Raw genomic sequence first — 16,795 nt, forward strand, 5'->3', positions numbered from 1 at the left:
GGCATCACGTTTCAATACCAGGGGGGCAATTAACGGTATCACCCGCAGAATCACTTACGAACATTTCATCGGTGCACTTGCAACAGCACCAGGGTGAGAGCATTTCTTTTCCCGCCGGCTGCATCCTCTCAGTAATAACGAAGGGCATAAACTGCTCAGGGAGGCCAGACCGAGAAGGAAATCACCGCAGTAAATCACTAAGACGCATGCAAAACCGCCCGCCGCCTAACAGGAAGCGCCGCGGAGGTGTGCGGGGCTGGCGGGGGCCCATCGCAGTGCCCGCCCGCGTCCGCCGGCACCTCCCTGCCCTCCCACCGCCGGTTTAAAAGCAGCCATTTTCGGTTTCCGGCACAAAATGTTCGCTGCAGCTCCCACCTGAACTTTAAGCACGCTTAGCATTAGGCAACACAACCAAATAGTCCCAGACATATATTAAACATGTTGGTTTTCCTGCACAGAGTTATCCTGTGGTGCTCTGCAATCAATTACTGTTATACCACCATCATTAATAATTTTCTTAATGAAAATGATTCTGTTGATCTCCGTTGTATTTTAATTATCAGAGTTAAGCATAATTACACTGCAGCTCTGAGCTGGCATGTAGACTCCTTTAGGGCGCAATTTTGTTTTAACACACTGATAATGTAATTTTACATTGTGTCAGTTGTTTAGTTATTATCCAGTCGTACAATTCCGCTGTATTCCTGATAACAGATAATAACCTTAGCACCTCCTATATCCTGAAGTCATTTAAAAAGCAATATTGGAATTTCACAACTAGCTAACTTAATCGCCTTATGATTTTTATAATTCCCACAGCTAAATATTTGTACAGGCACCCTGTTTTAACAATGCCACTAAACATACGGTATCCATACATTTCACATAAATGGTTTAAATAGTATCTATGAAAATGCGTGTTATATGAGCATGTTTTTCAGTCTGTGGCAACTGCATTTTTTTACTCTGCTTCTGTTCTGTTCAGTCTTATTTCATTTTTTTAAATCCCTTACATTCCCAGTGGAAGATTTACAGTTAATACCCCAGCCCCTTCCTAGGTTGCCGTTGGACTCCTAACTCTGGTTTTACAGCTTTACCAAATCTGGTGCACAATTCTATGTCAGGCATGAATGTTTTTCAAGTACGTCAAGTTGCGATGAACATACAGTTCATGCCTGAATACTTCCTTCAAATGCATCTGTATCTTGAATTACTGAAACTCTCTGTCTTTTGAAGGAACATATTTATAAATCTGTATAAAGTACAGTTCCTAAAATCTGTCTTAAAATTTCAGGTACTACATCTAGGAGATCTCTTAAATTACTGAACAATCTATTTTCAAGACATGAGAGAAGTTTGATACAAATATTAAAACAAAAAGCATGCTTTTTTGTGTAATTATAGTTGTAAAAGTTTCCTTTAAAAAAAAAAAAAGGGGGATAATGACACATCATGAATGTAACCAGCTTGTATCAGAGCTTGTAAAAAGGGCTACTAATGAGCTGTTTTTCCCTTTTCTAATTTGTCTTAGTGCTGCTGAAATGTAGGTTTAAAGACTACAGATAGAAATAAGTTATTCTAGACTAAATAAAATTAATTTTGAATGTTGAATAATTATTTCATAGCTATTCACCCTAAATGTACTCTGATGCATGAATTGAAATAACCAAAGTTTCTTAATCTACAAATTTATATAAAGCTGAATTGAGATTCCACTGTGTAGACATAGCAATGCAATCCTATATATGTGCATCATATATATACACACACTTTTCATATTTACTTACATAGTGAAAATATTATGGAGAGTTTTAAAGGCAAATAGGGAGTTAGCTGGCTGTCTCAGATTCACTTTCAGTAGGAACTACATACTGATCTCCTCTTTCAGTTTTGAAAACCTCCCTGTGGTTCTTCCATGTGCAATAAGGGGGTGACTACAGTGCCTGCAGCTTCTAAGGAACTGGAAGTCAGGATGACATTCCTATGCTCTCGCGAAAGGTCTGAGGAAAATTCTGTTCTCAAAGGTATCACCATAATAAGCTAAAAAGAAATATGGCACGCACTTCCAAGTCAGGAACTGATTGACCAGTAACATTTAATGCTAGCCAATTCTCCAACTTATTTTCCTCTTAGAAATCTGCCAATTTAGTCTACTCATCTTATCTTGGATATAGTGAGAAAAACAGCTCCCAGGTGACTGAATCATGTACATGTACAATTCCACACATTTTGTTCAGCTAATTGCCTTCAGAAATAACAATGTATTGCTAAACAAACTAACAAAATTATACACATGCAACTGCAAAATAACATTGAATTACAACTTCATGCCAGCTGACACCATTTCATTAGAGGTAATGGCACTATAGGAGACAGAAAGCTAACACAAATCAAGGCAATGTAACCTGGAATGATGAGATACAAATTGAAGGAAGAAACATTATTGTATTTATTTATTTTACCATCTTCTATTTGACATTGTTTTGTGATCCAAACCAATTAATCTTTCTAGTACAAAAATCCCAACAGGGTTCAAGGCAAGTGTAGGTACTTCATGAACAACAGAACAACCAACTCAAAGTGCAAAGAGATGAACAGAATGTAGTGAAGATAAAGCACATCTGCAACTTATTTCCCACATTCTTTTAGTGAAACTGCAGGTATTTAACATGTATTTATCAATTATGGTTCACTTCCATTAAAATATGCATCTACATATTGTGTTGTAGTAGTATAGGTATCAGAAATTATGTTGAACACTATACAATCATCACACAATACCTTGTTACCAAGTACTAAAATAACAAGCATCATTAGTACAACAAAATGCAGCATATTTGAATGAAAAGAATACCATTTTATTCCAGTTAGGTTGTACAAAACTGAAGAAAGTTTTTAGTATTTGAAAAAAAAGTTCATATTTCAATAGATTCAATCACACAGGTAGCACTGAAACTGTATAATGAATTAGTCAGTGTTTGTAAAGTACTTTGAAGATGAAAAGTCTTAGTGGTATATATGCGCTAAGTATTATTATAATTACAGCAAGAATATAATACTTGATAAGACATCATCCTATGGGAATTTTCAGAAGCTGTGTTTTGGCGTGAAAGTGATTTCTCATTACATTAAAAAGAAAGTTGCAGAAAAGTTTGCCTATGAACTGCATTCAATACTATGAATAGCAAATTGCAGTTCTGGATCCATGAAAAAAGCATCACTATATTATACTCAGAACACTTTGCAACTTCTTTCACTTGGGCAGCAATCAGAAAGCTGCAAAGGAAGGGCAGCTCAGCCCTTTTTAGATATGAACCCAGTTCTCTAGTACTGCAGGTGTTTCAGGTTGCAAAATGAATGTGTTGGCATTCTGTAATTATAATAGAAAGAATTTATAAGACCCTGGTGTGCAACTCATTTTTAACATGCAAATTCCCTGTTTTCAGCGTTTCAACTTTCAAAGGCTTATGGCAGTTTAAAAGCAATCCTCTTACAAGTGTATAAATTGCAATGATTATAGGAACAAGTTGTAATTGTTTCTAGTAAGTTTTTAGGAGTCTTTGATGTTATGATTAGTGTTTTGTATGTTAATATATTGATATGGGTGCTTATTTGCTTGGATGCTTGTATGCTGAAATGGTCACTAGGTTGCCTCAGCAAACAAATCTTTGATCTCAGTAGGTCTGTTTGGTTAGAAATAAAACCTAAAACAAATTAAACAAGAACAGTGCATGTGTTCTGAAGTATTCACAAAGTGCTGAGTTTGGCGATTGAAATACTGGGAAGGAAAGTCATAGTTTTGCAACCTGATCTTCAGTGGGAATGCCAAAAACAGCTACACTAAATTGGTTATTCTTATTCCGTGTATTCAAGTAGCTTTTATAACATGCCGTAATGATACTATAACCACATGAACAGAGCTTTCACAATGACTGACTAAACAGCAATGTGCATAGTCCAGGGTACTATGGACTGAACTCAATGCCTTCGCATCTGAGCCAAAATAGCTGTTGGATGCAGTAGCTTAGATGTGGATTGTTTGGGGGAAGTTGGGGGGAGGATATCTCATAAAACCTTATATTCACTTGAGCAAGTCTGACATGTAAAACAGAAACAATATGCATTTCAGTAAATCACTACATTACAGTGAAGCATCATCACATCCTGCTGCCACACAGAAACTGGAATGACCCTGGATACTGCAATGTCAAAGGTAACAACCCTGAAATCTAGTCGCACTTATCTTCTGTTATCATGCTGACATGCATTTTTATCATAGTAGTCCAATCCTTCTTATAAACTAAGATTTCAATTAGTAATCGGCAATGCAATATAACATGCAAAAATGCAATCTGCTATGTCATATAAAATGTCAGAAAGAATTCACTTATTTAAAGTGTATAATTACAGATGTGAGGTTTCCCATGAGGCACTAAGTCTCAGAGAGAAGTGGATGGTATGTCTTATGTCAGCTCATGTCCCTCTGTGTTTGTGAAACATTTAGTACATTACACACACTGTGTTGGCTTTTGAAAAAATAGGAAAGGAAAGGAAAGGAAAGGAAAGGAAAGGAAAGGAAAGGAAAGGAAAGGAAAGGAAAGGAAAGGAAAGGAAAGGAAAGGAAAGGAAAGGAAAGGAAAGGAAAGGAAAGGAAAGGAAAGGAAAGGAAAGGAAAGGAAAAAAGAGAGGAGAGGAGAGGAGTGGAGAAGAAAAAAGAAAAGAAAAGAAGAAAAGAAAAAAGAAAAGAACAGAAAAAAGAAAAGAAAAGAAAAAGAAAAGAGAAAAGAACTAGTCCATGTCTCTAACTATTATGCAATAGGTATATTTTGATGCTAATACCTTGCAAAAGTAAGAGAAAAATCAGCTTGTGTTTACCTTTGCTGTACACAATGCAGTTGTTTTTGTTGTCTTCTACTCCTTGCCAAGTCACATCCAGCAACCACTTGGGGCCAGCAGTCAGTACCATAGGGACTGAAGCCTTTGTCTTCTGTAGGAAGGATGATAACAAACAGATGCCATTTGCTTGCCTTGATTAAGAACTTGAATAATAATAATCATCATCATTTTATTTGCAAACAACAAAATCTCCAAACCCATAAGCCAAGGTCTTATTCCCCTGCTTCAGGGTTTTTTTTTTTTTAAGAAGACACAAGCAGTAAGCTTTAGTTCTTTCATTGATTTGAATGGTAGAACTATTATCAAGGATTTTTCCGAATGATATTGGATCAGATCTCCAAGATTAAGCAGATCTCTGGTGGCTCTGAATTATAAAGGGAATGCAGATGACTTTCACAGCAAAGAGCCAAATGTTTAGAAGTGAACTTTAGCCACATTGTACTTCATTATCAACAGGATCTCACTATTTCCTGAAACAGACAGGAAAGAATTTAAAGAATCAGTATCCATTTCAAAGATCTGTCCTGGGTAACATTTGTATTATCATAGGAAATTGTTCTGAATGGATAATGTAAGTTTTGCCTTTTGCTAAGTTTTGATGTGCGATTTTACTATGGTTGAAATAATAATAATGCTAATGATGCACTACTCTTTGTCTCTGGAAACACTGTAAAAGAAGTTATATGAATAAATTCAAGTGTAGAGAAGTAAAGCATGACATCCATTGCTCTGTGAAGCATACAAGCAAGGAGATGCACATTTAACAAAACCATCTCCTGCGTATATTTTGGATGATATATTTAGAGAATTTGGTATTTGAGGAGACAAGGTAGAAACTTCAAACTTATTTTCTCTTAACTCCTTTTATTAATCAAATGGCAAAAAAACCTGTGTGTAATCCTGACTTTGTCCTTCAGTAAGTAGTACTGAAATGCCACTTAAGTTTCTAACATTCACCGCTCTTGCTCTCCGTACCAAACACAAAACCACAACAGAGTACAAAGTACAATAGAAAAGTCACAAAGTAACCCTTTTTTTATCTGAGATATAATCCTGTGCAAGACATTCCAACCTTTTATAAGAGAATTTGTTCTATTATTTTCTATTCCATCACTGTTGCTGGCTTCTGCAACATTCTATTGTGATATCTACATGATTAAATGAGTTCAAAAATATCAAGACATAGAAATTCATATATTCACACAGAGATTCCCGATGCTCTGGCTGTATTTATTACCTAAAACTGTTCCAGAAATGAAGTTATCATAGCACATATTACATTCCCAGAATATGCAGGAAAAGAGCTATTGAAAATAAGATATTATTTAAAACAGTTTATTCACATAAGGGCATACTATTACACATCAAAATTTTGATAAAGATGCTTGAATAAGATGTTGTGTATTGAACGTCACAGTTCATATTTTTTCAGTTGTTTTTGATCCTTCCATTCTCTAATACTGTTTTATCAAATACAGTATTTATTGTTTAATTTTTATTTTATATTTTGCATTTTTATATAAATGATTAATTTGTACTTTTTCTATATGTACTCCACTATACTGCATTATTCATCTTTCAGAAGTGTTGGAAAAACCCAGACATAAATGATTAAATGATAAAATGATTAAATTAGTAAAAAGGAATGTGAAAACTTGTGACAATATACCTACTTAATGTATAAATATGGAAAAGAGAGAAATGACGTCTCGCTTTCTGATATTGCTTTTTGTACAGGAAGTGCAGAAATAACAGAAAGTGTGTTTGATTATGTGAAGTTTTATATTACAAGAGTCATCTCTACTGCATGGGTTTGAAATCTGAATTTAAAGCCATGTTCTTATTGGCCAGTTAACATGACTTTTTTTTAAATTTGGTTATTTTCATATATAAATTGTCAAGAAGCCCGATAGTTCCAATTATGAAATCAGTACATATTACTTACATGTCAGCTATAAAGAAATTTATGATATAAATGAGGCATGAACTGAGAAAGATCAGCAAGAAATAAGATGGAAGATAATCAAAATATCTTCTCTGTCTCCTAACAGAGAAAAGTCTGAACTTTTAGTTTCACCTACATTGAAACAACATAAGGCTGCTTTGGAAACAAGGAAAAGTGGCCTTCACGTAGCTCAAAATCATACCTACATTAAAGAACAAAAATTACAAGCTTTAGAACCAATGTTAGCAACTGTGGCTGCCAAGCAATAAGAGGAAGACCAAGGCATGTTCCTCCCACATGCTGAATTTCCCCAACTGCCATTTCAGTCAAGCCATTAATGTCTTTTTTGTACTCACATAAAAATTTGCTCTTAGTCTCTGGTAATCCCAAGTATAATCAACTGATAGTGGAATACTATTCCGGCAGTGGACTTTTCCAAGCATGCTATACATGATTCAAATATTCAAACTTTTTTTTTTTAAGCAGGATGCCAAGCTAGAAAAAGAAACAAAAAACTTCTACTGAGTGTAAAAGATGACATCTATTTAATTTTCTACAAGATCTAATTCCTATTTCTGGTTCTTCTTCCCAGACATTTCTTTATTTCCCTCCCTTCTGTAGGAGTGTTAATATTTGCACTGAGGTGGCTACAGTACACTATCTACATAGACAGGACAAACAAAATGAAAGGGAAAAGATTACACTTAACCACATATTACTGAGCAAGAAACGAGATACAGAGATATCGTATGATTTTCTCTTGGAGATTAATTTTTCCTTCAATAAATTGAAGGCTTAGTCCCATGTCACTGCTCCTGGTTTTAGACAAAAACAGGAGACAAGGCTGGAGCCTCATCTGTTTTGATGTTGAGTCTCTGCAATACCAGGCAGGCTGAGCACCAGGAGTCATGATGTGAGTCCACGTTGCAGTCTCCTGTTTACAGTTTTGCATGAAACTTAAGAAACTAAATGGAGACCACTAAATTAGCTTCCAGATCAGCTTTGCAGTAAAACTTGTAATCAGTTCAGCAGCTGTGAGTGGTTACTACGTGCTAGAGACAGGCAGGAGGAGAAACAGGGTGCTTCTTTTCACAGCTCTGCTATTCAAGAAGAGCTGGTGGACACCTCTAAAGAATCTCCCACTCTCCCATAGCTCTGCTTCCAAGCTGTACAGATATGTAAATAAACTTCTTTTAATATGAAAGCAAAACTTCACAAGGCCCTGGCTGCTTGTAAAGCTTGGCAGCTCAACTAAGGGAGACAGGCAATGACTTCTCTTTGAAGTACCTCAGAGGCATATTATATGAGCTGTGAGATGAGTCAGCACGCTTGTTATGGACCATGGCAGCATTTCTTGGGGGTCTGGAGTTTTGTAAGGTTCACGCGTTCACAGGAGATGTTCACCAGTGACAAAGGCGTGTTCTTGTTGTGGCTTATTACATAGTAAGAATTGAAGCAAGCTTGCTGATTCCAGAAAGGCCATTTCCCTAAAATGGTTAAAATGAAAAGACCCCAGTCCAAGATAACAAGAAGCTATGGTTAAATCAGTCATGCCTTTATCACCTCAAGATTAGACTACTGCAATGCGCTATACCTGAGGCTACATTTTAAATCCATTTGAAAGCTGAAGCTGGTGCAGAATGCGGCAACCCGCTTGTAAAGCAGAATATTGTGCTTTGAGCGCATTACACCAGTACTTTCTAATCTGCACTAAGTGTCTGTGGGATTTAAGGTGCTGGTATAACCTGAGAAGTCTGGGACCTGTCTATCTGACAACTATTTGAGACCTGCCCAGTCCTTTGCCCTGATCATACAACCACAGCTGAGTTCCACCAAGGCACATGAAAAGGGCTTTCTTGGCTTCTGGCATTGCAAAATGTTCTTCATGATAGCTCTTTACCTCTGGGATACCACCCCACCTGAAGTACAGTATGGTAATGCTCTGACTCTCAGAGTGTACTAGGAAAATCACGCTGATTCAGAAGATGTATTTGTTTTAAGGTAACATTCGTTGGTCATTCTTAAAATGTGGGAGAATTTAACTGCTTTATGTTATGGCTTTTTACAGTGTATTAGGAGTATCTCCAGCCTAAGAAAGGTGGCTTCTTATGTTCTTTTAAATATTAAAAACTAATTGACAATTGACTTAATCAACCTAACATTCCTTAATAATTCCAAATGCAGTCTGTTCCAAAATTTTCCATGAAACAGTAGCAACAATATCACAGCTGCTTAAAAATAAGACTTCAAAAATCACATTAAACTCTATTTCTCCCTCCAAAAGAACTGCTACAAATTACTCAGATGCTTACCAGAGCATTCCGCCTACAGCCCAAGTAATAGCAATAGGGATCAGCTAAACTGGGTGTCCGTGACATGGGACTGTATAACTGGAACCTCAAATTTTGGAAATGATGGCATATAACAAAATTGCAATATCATTCACTTCTTTACACTAGGTAGATGAGTTTACCTGAAAATGTTATTTCTGCTAAAGTCTTCATATTCCTACATGCCATAACCAGACAAATTTGACAAGGACAAACAGGGTCAAAATTATGATCTCTCAGGGAACAATTAGAATCAGCTAATGAGGATAAAAGAGGTCAAGCAGGCATCCACTTTTCACTAACCTTTGAAGCAACTGGACAAACAAGGGAGGTAACCCTCAATAAATGTTTATATTCAGTCAAGAGGTTAATGGAGCTAAAAATAGCCAACACAGTGGGCTGAAAATAGTTTTGCACTCTAGCTAAAAGGAATCAGTGCTGACAAGCTAACGTTAGATGGGCTCTTCCCTGCAAAGATTTCTAACATATGATGTGTGTGGCCCAGCAAAAATTTGAGGAAACCCCACACTGAAGGGAAATATGGCATGAACAAGTTGTTTGAAATCCATGAAATTCTCATGTCAGGAAAGGGATGCTCATCACTGCTAGCTGTTTTCTACGAAGCTGTGTAAGAGCAAGTAATAGGTACTAAGCTAATGTTCAGTAAGTCACTGTGACATGACTGTACTGTCCCAGGCACACTGTTCCAAAAAGTGGTCAGCATTATTTAAGGGGATGTACTATTCACTGAAAAATCACTACTTTTCTAATCTTTTTTTTTCCCCCTTCAATCAGTACAGGCCTCTCTAATGTCAAAGCTACCTCCTTAAATTACCCTCACCAAAAGAGAGGAAAGTTGCTGGAGACTGAAGATAGTCAGGGGCCTTGTTTCCAATTCTCTTCTGGTTCCCTCAAACAGATTTTCACTGTAAATCTTCTAAAGAATCTGAGTTCCCACAAGCGATACAGAAGATTACTAAAAGGTCTTCATGCCCTTAGAGAACGTTCTCGTGCCCCTCAGTACAGTCTCACTTTCTACAGTCAATTAAGGACAACATTGTACTGGGAGGAGAGCTGTAAATATACCTCAAGTGCCGTCAGGTGTGAGTCTGGGATAGTAAAATACCAGTTAATACTGGTTCGTAGCAACCCAGGGAGGCTACTTGAAAATTCAATTTAAATTCAATTTGACCGTCACAGGGTTGACGTACCCGCTGACATGCTGGAACAGCAGAAGCTCCCCTCTCAAGAGGGGAAGGTCACCTCTCAGTACAGCAGTCGCCGTACTCAACACGGCAAGAGCTCATCAAAGCAGCCCAGCTGGGAAGGGCTCCCAAGGGCTCACTCGCTCTACAGTGAGCAATAGCAGAAATGTACATTAACATTGATGCCTCGATAATTTCTTCATCATATAATTGGATACAAATTCACTGAACCCTAAGACACACAAATCCAACCAACCCAATGTGCGAACAGACATAGGCCCCCATTTTGCTGTTTATTTGTGTGCAGTCATCTGCTGGACCATCTTTCAGGTTCAGATTCTGCAGCTTCCCTGATAACTGGCAGAAGAAAGAGAGAGAAATCGTTGCTTGTGATGGGCCATGAAACTGATGATGGAGAAAAGAAAGAGGGTTTGATATTACTTCCCAGGACCTTGGCAAAAGTAGGAGGAGGTCCTCATGCCACCCTACATCCAGGGCTCTCAATTCTCTTTATTTAGCACTGCATCAGGTGCATCATTGCACCTGCAGACCAGTTGGTTCTGAAAAAGCCTGCACCATTCTAGGTCTACAGGGTATTATATTTGGCTGCTATTTCTTTTGGGATTCCACTTTTCTGAAGAGGACGTCGAGTCTCTTTAGCTTTTTGTACTGATAGTAGAAGGAAAGAATTGGTAATATTTGAGGAGGCTGTGGCCAAACCAAAGCTTTTAAATGCTTCAAACACAAAAAGGAAAAAAAAGGGCGGGGGGGGGGGGGGGGAGAAATGTACACACAGATGGAATCCCAAAAGACAGCTGGGATTCCCTTTAACTGAGAAACCCTGCTGTTTACCCCAGGAGATCATCACTTGTCAAGTGACAAAGCTGAACATACATTTTGCCATACATCCACAAACCTAAAGCAGACCAAAGAAAATACTAAATCAAAAAAACACGCCCTAAGTCTATTACTACTTTCCAACACTGTCATGACTTCAATATGATTTCAAATTCTTTATTAATATCAAATATGCCTGCCAACGAATGTCCGTAATGCAACCTAAATACAAGACAGATTTTGAAATCTGTTCATGTTACCTAGCCAGAATGCATTCTTTTCCATCAATAAAATAAACATCAGTCTAATCTCACTGTAACTTAGGCACAAAGTAATGGTTGTCACAGAAAGCAACTTTAGCTTGTTGCTTTAGTCTGAAGATGAGGATACAGTAAATAATGGTGCCTCTCTGAGATCTTTAAAAAATTCTAAGTACAAAGCTCAGCACTGAATTACAAATCTTAGGAGAGCTGGAAATGTGATATATTTGGAAGCCACATCTGCATTTGGCACATCTAGGACTGCAGAAGTTCAGCCTCCCAGTGCTGTCTGCAGGCCCATCTTTCCTCATCTTGACAGTGGTCCTTCTCACCCACTCTGTGTGCCAAAGGCTTCAATGGACCCCTGTGAGAGAACTTTTGTGGTTCACTTCCCAGTTCCTGCATGTGGAGAAGCCTAATTCAGCCAGGATCAGGACATTCAAGGTCTATTTGTAAAAGACTTGCCCTTTCACTTGGAATATACAGGCAAAAGCAGAGTGAAACTCATAGCCTCACAACTTAGGAAAGGTAGTGGTATTCATGGAAAGATAATGGGCATTCATATAAAATATGTCCAGCATAAAGTACTGTTAAGATCAGTCATCCAAAATTGTAAGTTACAAAATTACAAAATTATCTTAAAAACCTCAAAATTTATAAAAAACAATATACTTATTTATATATTTTTATGTTCTTTTTGTCTGGAATACCTTTGGAACCTATTTTCAAATTTTGCCCCAGAACTGTTGAGTTTATGTTTAAAATAGTTAATCCAGGTTCTGGTTCATGGAGTTTGGACTCCTAGTCCTAGCTCAGGGTCCTGGTGAGTCTTGCTAGCTGCCTCTCATGGGCTCTTGGTGTATGTGACACCCAAATGTTAGGAACAGGAATGGAAAGGCTGCAAAACCTGGGTCTGAACACTCTGCCTTTCCTCTGCCGCCACTGCTTGTGTTGCTGGCCTTTCTATTCCAGTCCTTTCCATCCTATAAGGTCTTTTCCCCTTGGCTTCACTACACAGCTGCTCCTCTCCTGCCCTGTCCTCCTACCTTCCCCTTTCTTTGATCTCGGGTTTTACCAGTCTGATGGAGTCTAGCTAACTCCTCCCCTTCCCAAATATCATGGAACTGGCAGCAGTGTATCCTGCCATCGCTCTTGACTTGGCTTTCTTGTTATACACTTCCTATTATTCTCTGTCCTGTTCTTCAGATTCTTTGGCAACACACAATATACACTGTGCATTTACACAATGACTAACACCAGGAAACCACACTCAGTTGGCACTGGGATTATTCAAAATATGATTAACAAGGATATTCTGAAACTTTGCAATGCAAAGTGAATTATCTTTGCTCTGATGAGTTGATGTCTGCGGGTAATATGCCCACCATAATTGAGTCTTAGTGTTCAGGTATCTGTCATGGGACTTAAACCTTTTCATTCTACTATAAAGTTGAATACTTTGGATAATACTATTTCAGAGATGACATGCACCTGCACAGATGAAATCAGACTATATATAACTTATCTTTAGAAAAGATATATTGCAGTGCTTCTTGCACACTTTCACACTGAATTATCAGTACATTTTTCCTACTGGGTTATGCTCCATGTTGTAAATTATTGTATACATTGAGAATTACGTTTCCGTTACTACTAATGAGGCCATTTTGATATTTCTCACAAATACTTTCCAAATGAACTTGCTTCAGCATAATCCCCTTCACTTTTGCTGATCATTTTTAGTGTTAAGTAGATGAGTGTTCCACTAAATATGACTTAGCTGCATTTCTCCAAACATCTAGTTTACACTGGATATGTTGAGAATAAACTCAGGGAATAGCAGTCAATCCCTTTTAATCATTTGACACGTGCTCTCTTATTTTGCACAAAAATCATTTGGGACTGAGGTGGTAAATGTGACAACAGATATTCTAGATGATCAAAAGGACCATTAAAGAGAATGTTTTTAGAAGACAAAAAAGTATTTATATTGCATATAGGTAAATTCTGCCTGTTCACGCTGTCCAACTATATATACTTAAACCACCTACAATAACCGCTATGCCTATTATAAATTGGCCTAGTTGTACAGTGTGATTCTGCTTAATTTATGTTCTGCAGTAATTTTGGATTTTTTTTCTCTTTTGTACATGCTTTAACCTCAGAATAGATGACAAGTCCTCATTTTCAGAAGTCCAGATTCCACGGATTGCATATACTTATTTCTTAACTGAGGAATCCATTAAAAATACAAAAATAAAAAAGGCCATGCAGAAAGAGTGTTATAAACAATCCATTACACAGAACTACAGATTAGTTAGTAGTTAATTATTGATTATAAATTCCAGTTATTATATATCACTATCACTTTGCTTAGACCCACAAACATAGCAGGTTTTATGTGTTATGTTAGACAAGTGAACGTTTTTCTCATGAAAGGTGAATAAGTGAAGGTCATGCTTTAGCAACAATGAAAGATAATGTTATTTAATTTCATATTTTTTTCCAAAATCAAAAAGGAGAAAGATGAGAAGTTTTCTGTATATACTATTACAATATTTTTAATATATTATCCACTGCAGCACTATTAGGATTATATTTCCAATACATATTGAGGCCTTTATGAAATAAATATTTAATACAAAGGTATTTTAGACCATGGTATAGGTATTATAGTATTACTGTCTTGATGATATGTGATACAATACTTGAACTTCAGTGGTGCTCACACTGAAGGCACACAAAATATTACATAAAAACTCCCACCTAGACTTAGAGAATATAAAAAATCTTCTGTGCTTTTGCTGCTAATTTTTAAAGAATTTTAAGCATGTTTTTCTTAGGTATTTTTCATATCTATCTTTACCAACAGAAAACAGAGTAGTTTAAAGTAACAGTATAAATCCAGTGTGCAATCCTCTGCCCAGGTCTCAAATCTAGGTTTTTTATTTGCAAAAAGACAGGGCAATCATTTAAGGTAGAAGAACAAGTTTAACACATAACTCAACAAGCAGAAGTTTATATGTATGACTTTGATTAATTATTTTTAGTTCAGTTAAAACATCACAGTTTATCTCATTTTAAGATTATCCTTGACATATTTAGAAATCCTAATGCAGATTTTATGGCCCACACCTATCCCTGATGGTGCTAATGGACTAGACATAATGAATCATTCTAATTTGGATGAAAGGACCACACAACATTGCGGCAGTTCTTTAGAGAATTAAGGCTCAGTTCTGATCTTCCAGACTTATGAATGCGTTTTTTGGATTAGGCCGCATATCTGTGCATCTGTTGAGTCTCAAGGGGTGTATACTCAGCTAAGTATTCTGACCTTCCAATGTACTGTATCAAATGTGTGGCCTAGGGATATGAAAGGATTTGATTACAACTGTATTTTAACACTGATTTAATATATAATTATGGGCTAAAACCTAATTTCTCCTTACATCTTTATGTAGAAAATTCCACCACTATTAAGCAGAGATGAGGGTATTTTTTACCCAGAGAGTATGGTAGTAAATGGAAGAAACTGAAACACCCACCCAGGATAATGTAAAATCAAGGAGCGTCTCCTTAGGAATGGCTTTAAAATCAGCTTCTTGTGTCCATAAAAAAGCAAGTTTAAATTATCTTTTGTGAACATGCTGTTGGTTGGTGCACTGTTGCATTATGCATGATTCTTGACTGCTTATGGTAAAAATAAAATGCAACAAGGTTCCATTAGCGATTTTCAATATTATTCTAAGATTTCTTGTTTACAGGTAATACTGAAAGGAATTAACCTACACATACACAAAAATATTAATGGAAAAATTTGTAAATAACTAGAGTTTTGGATTATTCTCTATTCACTTGTAAGTATAACTTTTATTTTCTTGTTTAACAAAGACAGAATTTTATCAAATTTCCTTTACCTGGGGAAACTTCCATAAAATATACATAATGTCTTCATTTTAAATTTTTTATTTTGAAAAAAATATGAAATATTACTACTGAGAAAACCATGAAATATTACTACTGGCATCACATGAAAATGAGCTTGGTTAAAATTATCATATCACTATGCAGTATTCTACAGTTTTTTAATCTTTCCATTCCTTCACAAATTGTACAAATTTTTAAATAAATAACAACCTGATAGCATAACAGCTTAACAGGGGCATTACAGGCAAAATATTTTTCAAAATTCTGTGCTCTTTTTTGTAAATATTATCTTTATCACAACTGAATTATGGATTTATGATGATTACATATTTTTATTATGATTTCAGAAGGTTTGGGCCAAGAACGTGAACTGAGCAGAGTAGCGCCTATGCTTTTCAGGCAGAGTTACTTTCTTCCAGTTGAAGAATATAACTAGGTCATTTCCCCCCCCCCCCCCCAAAAGCATGAGGATTTTTTCCCTATTCTCACATAAAAATGAAAATGAAGTTCCCTAAAATGCCCAGTGGCAGATGAAAGGGATCCTGATTTTTCTGTAGCTTGTGTGTCATACTTGTGTAACACCGCTCTCATTTAAATTACTTCAATGTACTGATTATATGCAGCATAACAGAGAACTGCAACTATGCAAGTTTACATTTAAAAAAAAGTTTGAAAGGAATGGGTGAAGGTCCTTCACTGGGCCTGGAGATAATCGTGAGGAGTCCAGCAGCAGGACTGGGGAATGTGGGGTTCTGGTTCCAGTAAGACTCAACAAACAGCTCAGATCAGAATCTAAAGTGCAGGAAAACAGCCTGTAGCTTCGAGATTAGCTTTCTCACACTATTCCTGAGTTAAGCCAGTACAAACATCATCATGAATGCATAATTATGATTACGCTCTACACTATGCATAATAGATCTTAAAATCTGGAAACAAAGAAGTAGTGTAGGAATGCTATTTTCAGGCTTTTGGTTTTGAACACAATGAAGCTGGGTGTAAGGGTAAAAGACTTTATATAAGTAAATACAGTTCCAAGAAAACGTATTTTATTTGGAAAATTCAGTCAGATACTTGTGAAACATTTACACATAAAAGAAGGGCTAAAAGGGTGACAGGGACCTGGCATATGATTATAGCTTGAAAATAAAAGTGAATAAAAAATAATCCCTCTCCCATTTTAACATATTTTAGGATACTCAGAAAATTATCATTTGGAGTAAGTAAGAATAGACAAAGAAGCTGACAGTTCATCAAGATTATTTAAAGGGTCTTTTTCTCAGGAAGAAAGAAGTTGATTTCTGAAGTCTTTTGCATCAAGAAGTTCACTATGAACCAATGTCCGATTCTGGGAACGTTGGCTATCCACAGCCTGATATGAGGCTGAAATGAGGG

General features: G+C 36.6%; 1 protein-coding gene across 3 annotated transcripts in view; it reads right to left on the bottom strand.

The window, feature by feature from the left end:
- Positions 1 to 16,795, bottom strand: part of ZFPM2 (zinc finger protein, FOG family member 2) — a 314,096-nt gene that overhangs the window by 102,123 nt on the left and 195,178 nt on the right. For all 3 annotated transcript variants that reach the window (XM_064507621.1, XM_026119623.2, XM_026119624.2), the window contains one exon: positions 4,876 to 4,987. In XM_064507621.1, the coding sequence (XP_064363691.1) occupies positions 4,876 to 4,987 (112 nt within the window). The remainder of the gene's footprint in view (positions 1 to 4,875; positions 4,988 to 16,795) is intronic.

Source organism: Dromaius novaehollandiae, chromosome 2 (assembly GCF_036370855.1).
Source record: "Dromaius novaehollandiae isolate bDroNov1 chromosome 2, bDroNov1.hap1, whole genome shotgun sequence".
NCBI classification, from domain to species: Eukaryota; Metazoa; Chordata; class Aves; order Casuariiformes; family Dromaiidae; genus Dromaius; species Dromaius novaehollandiae.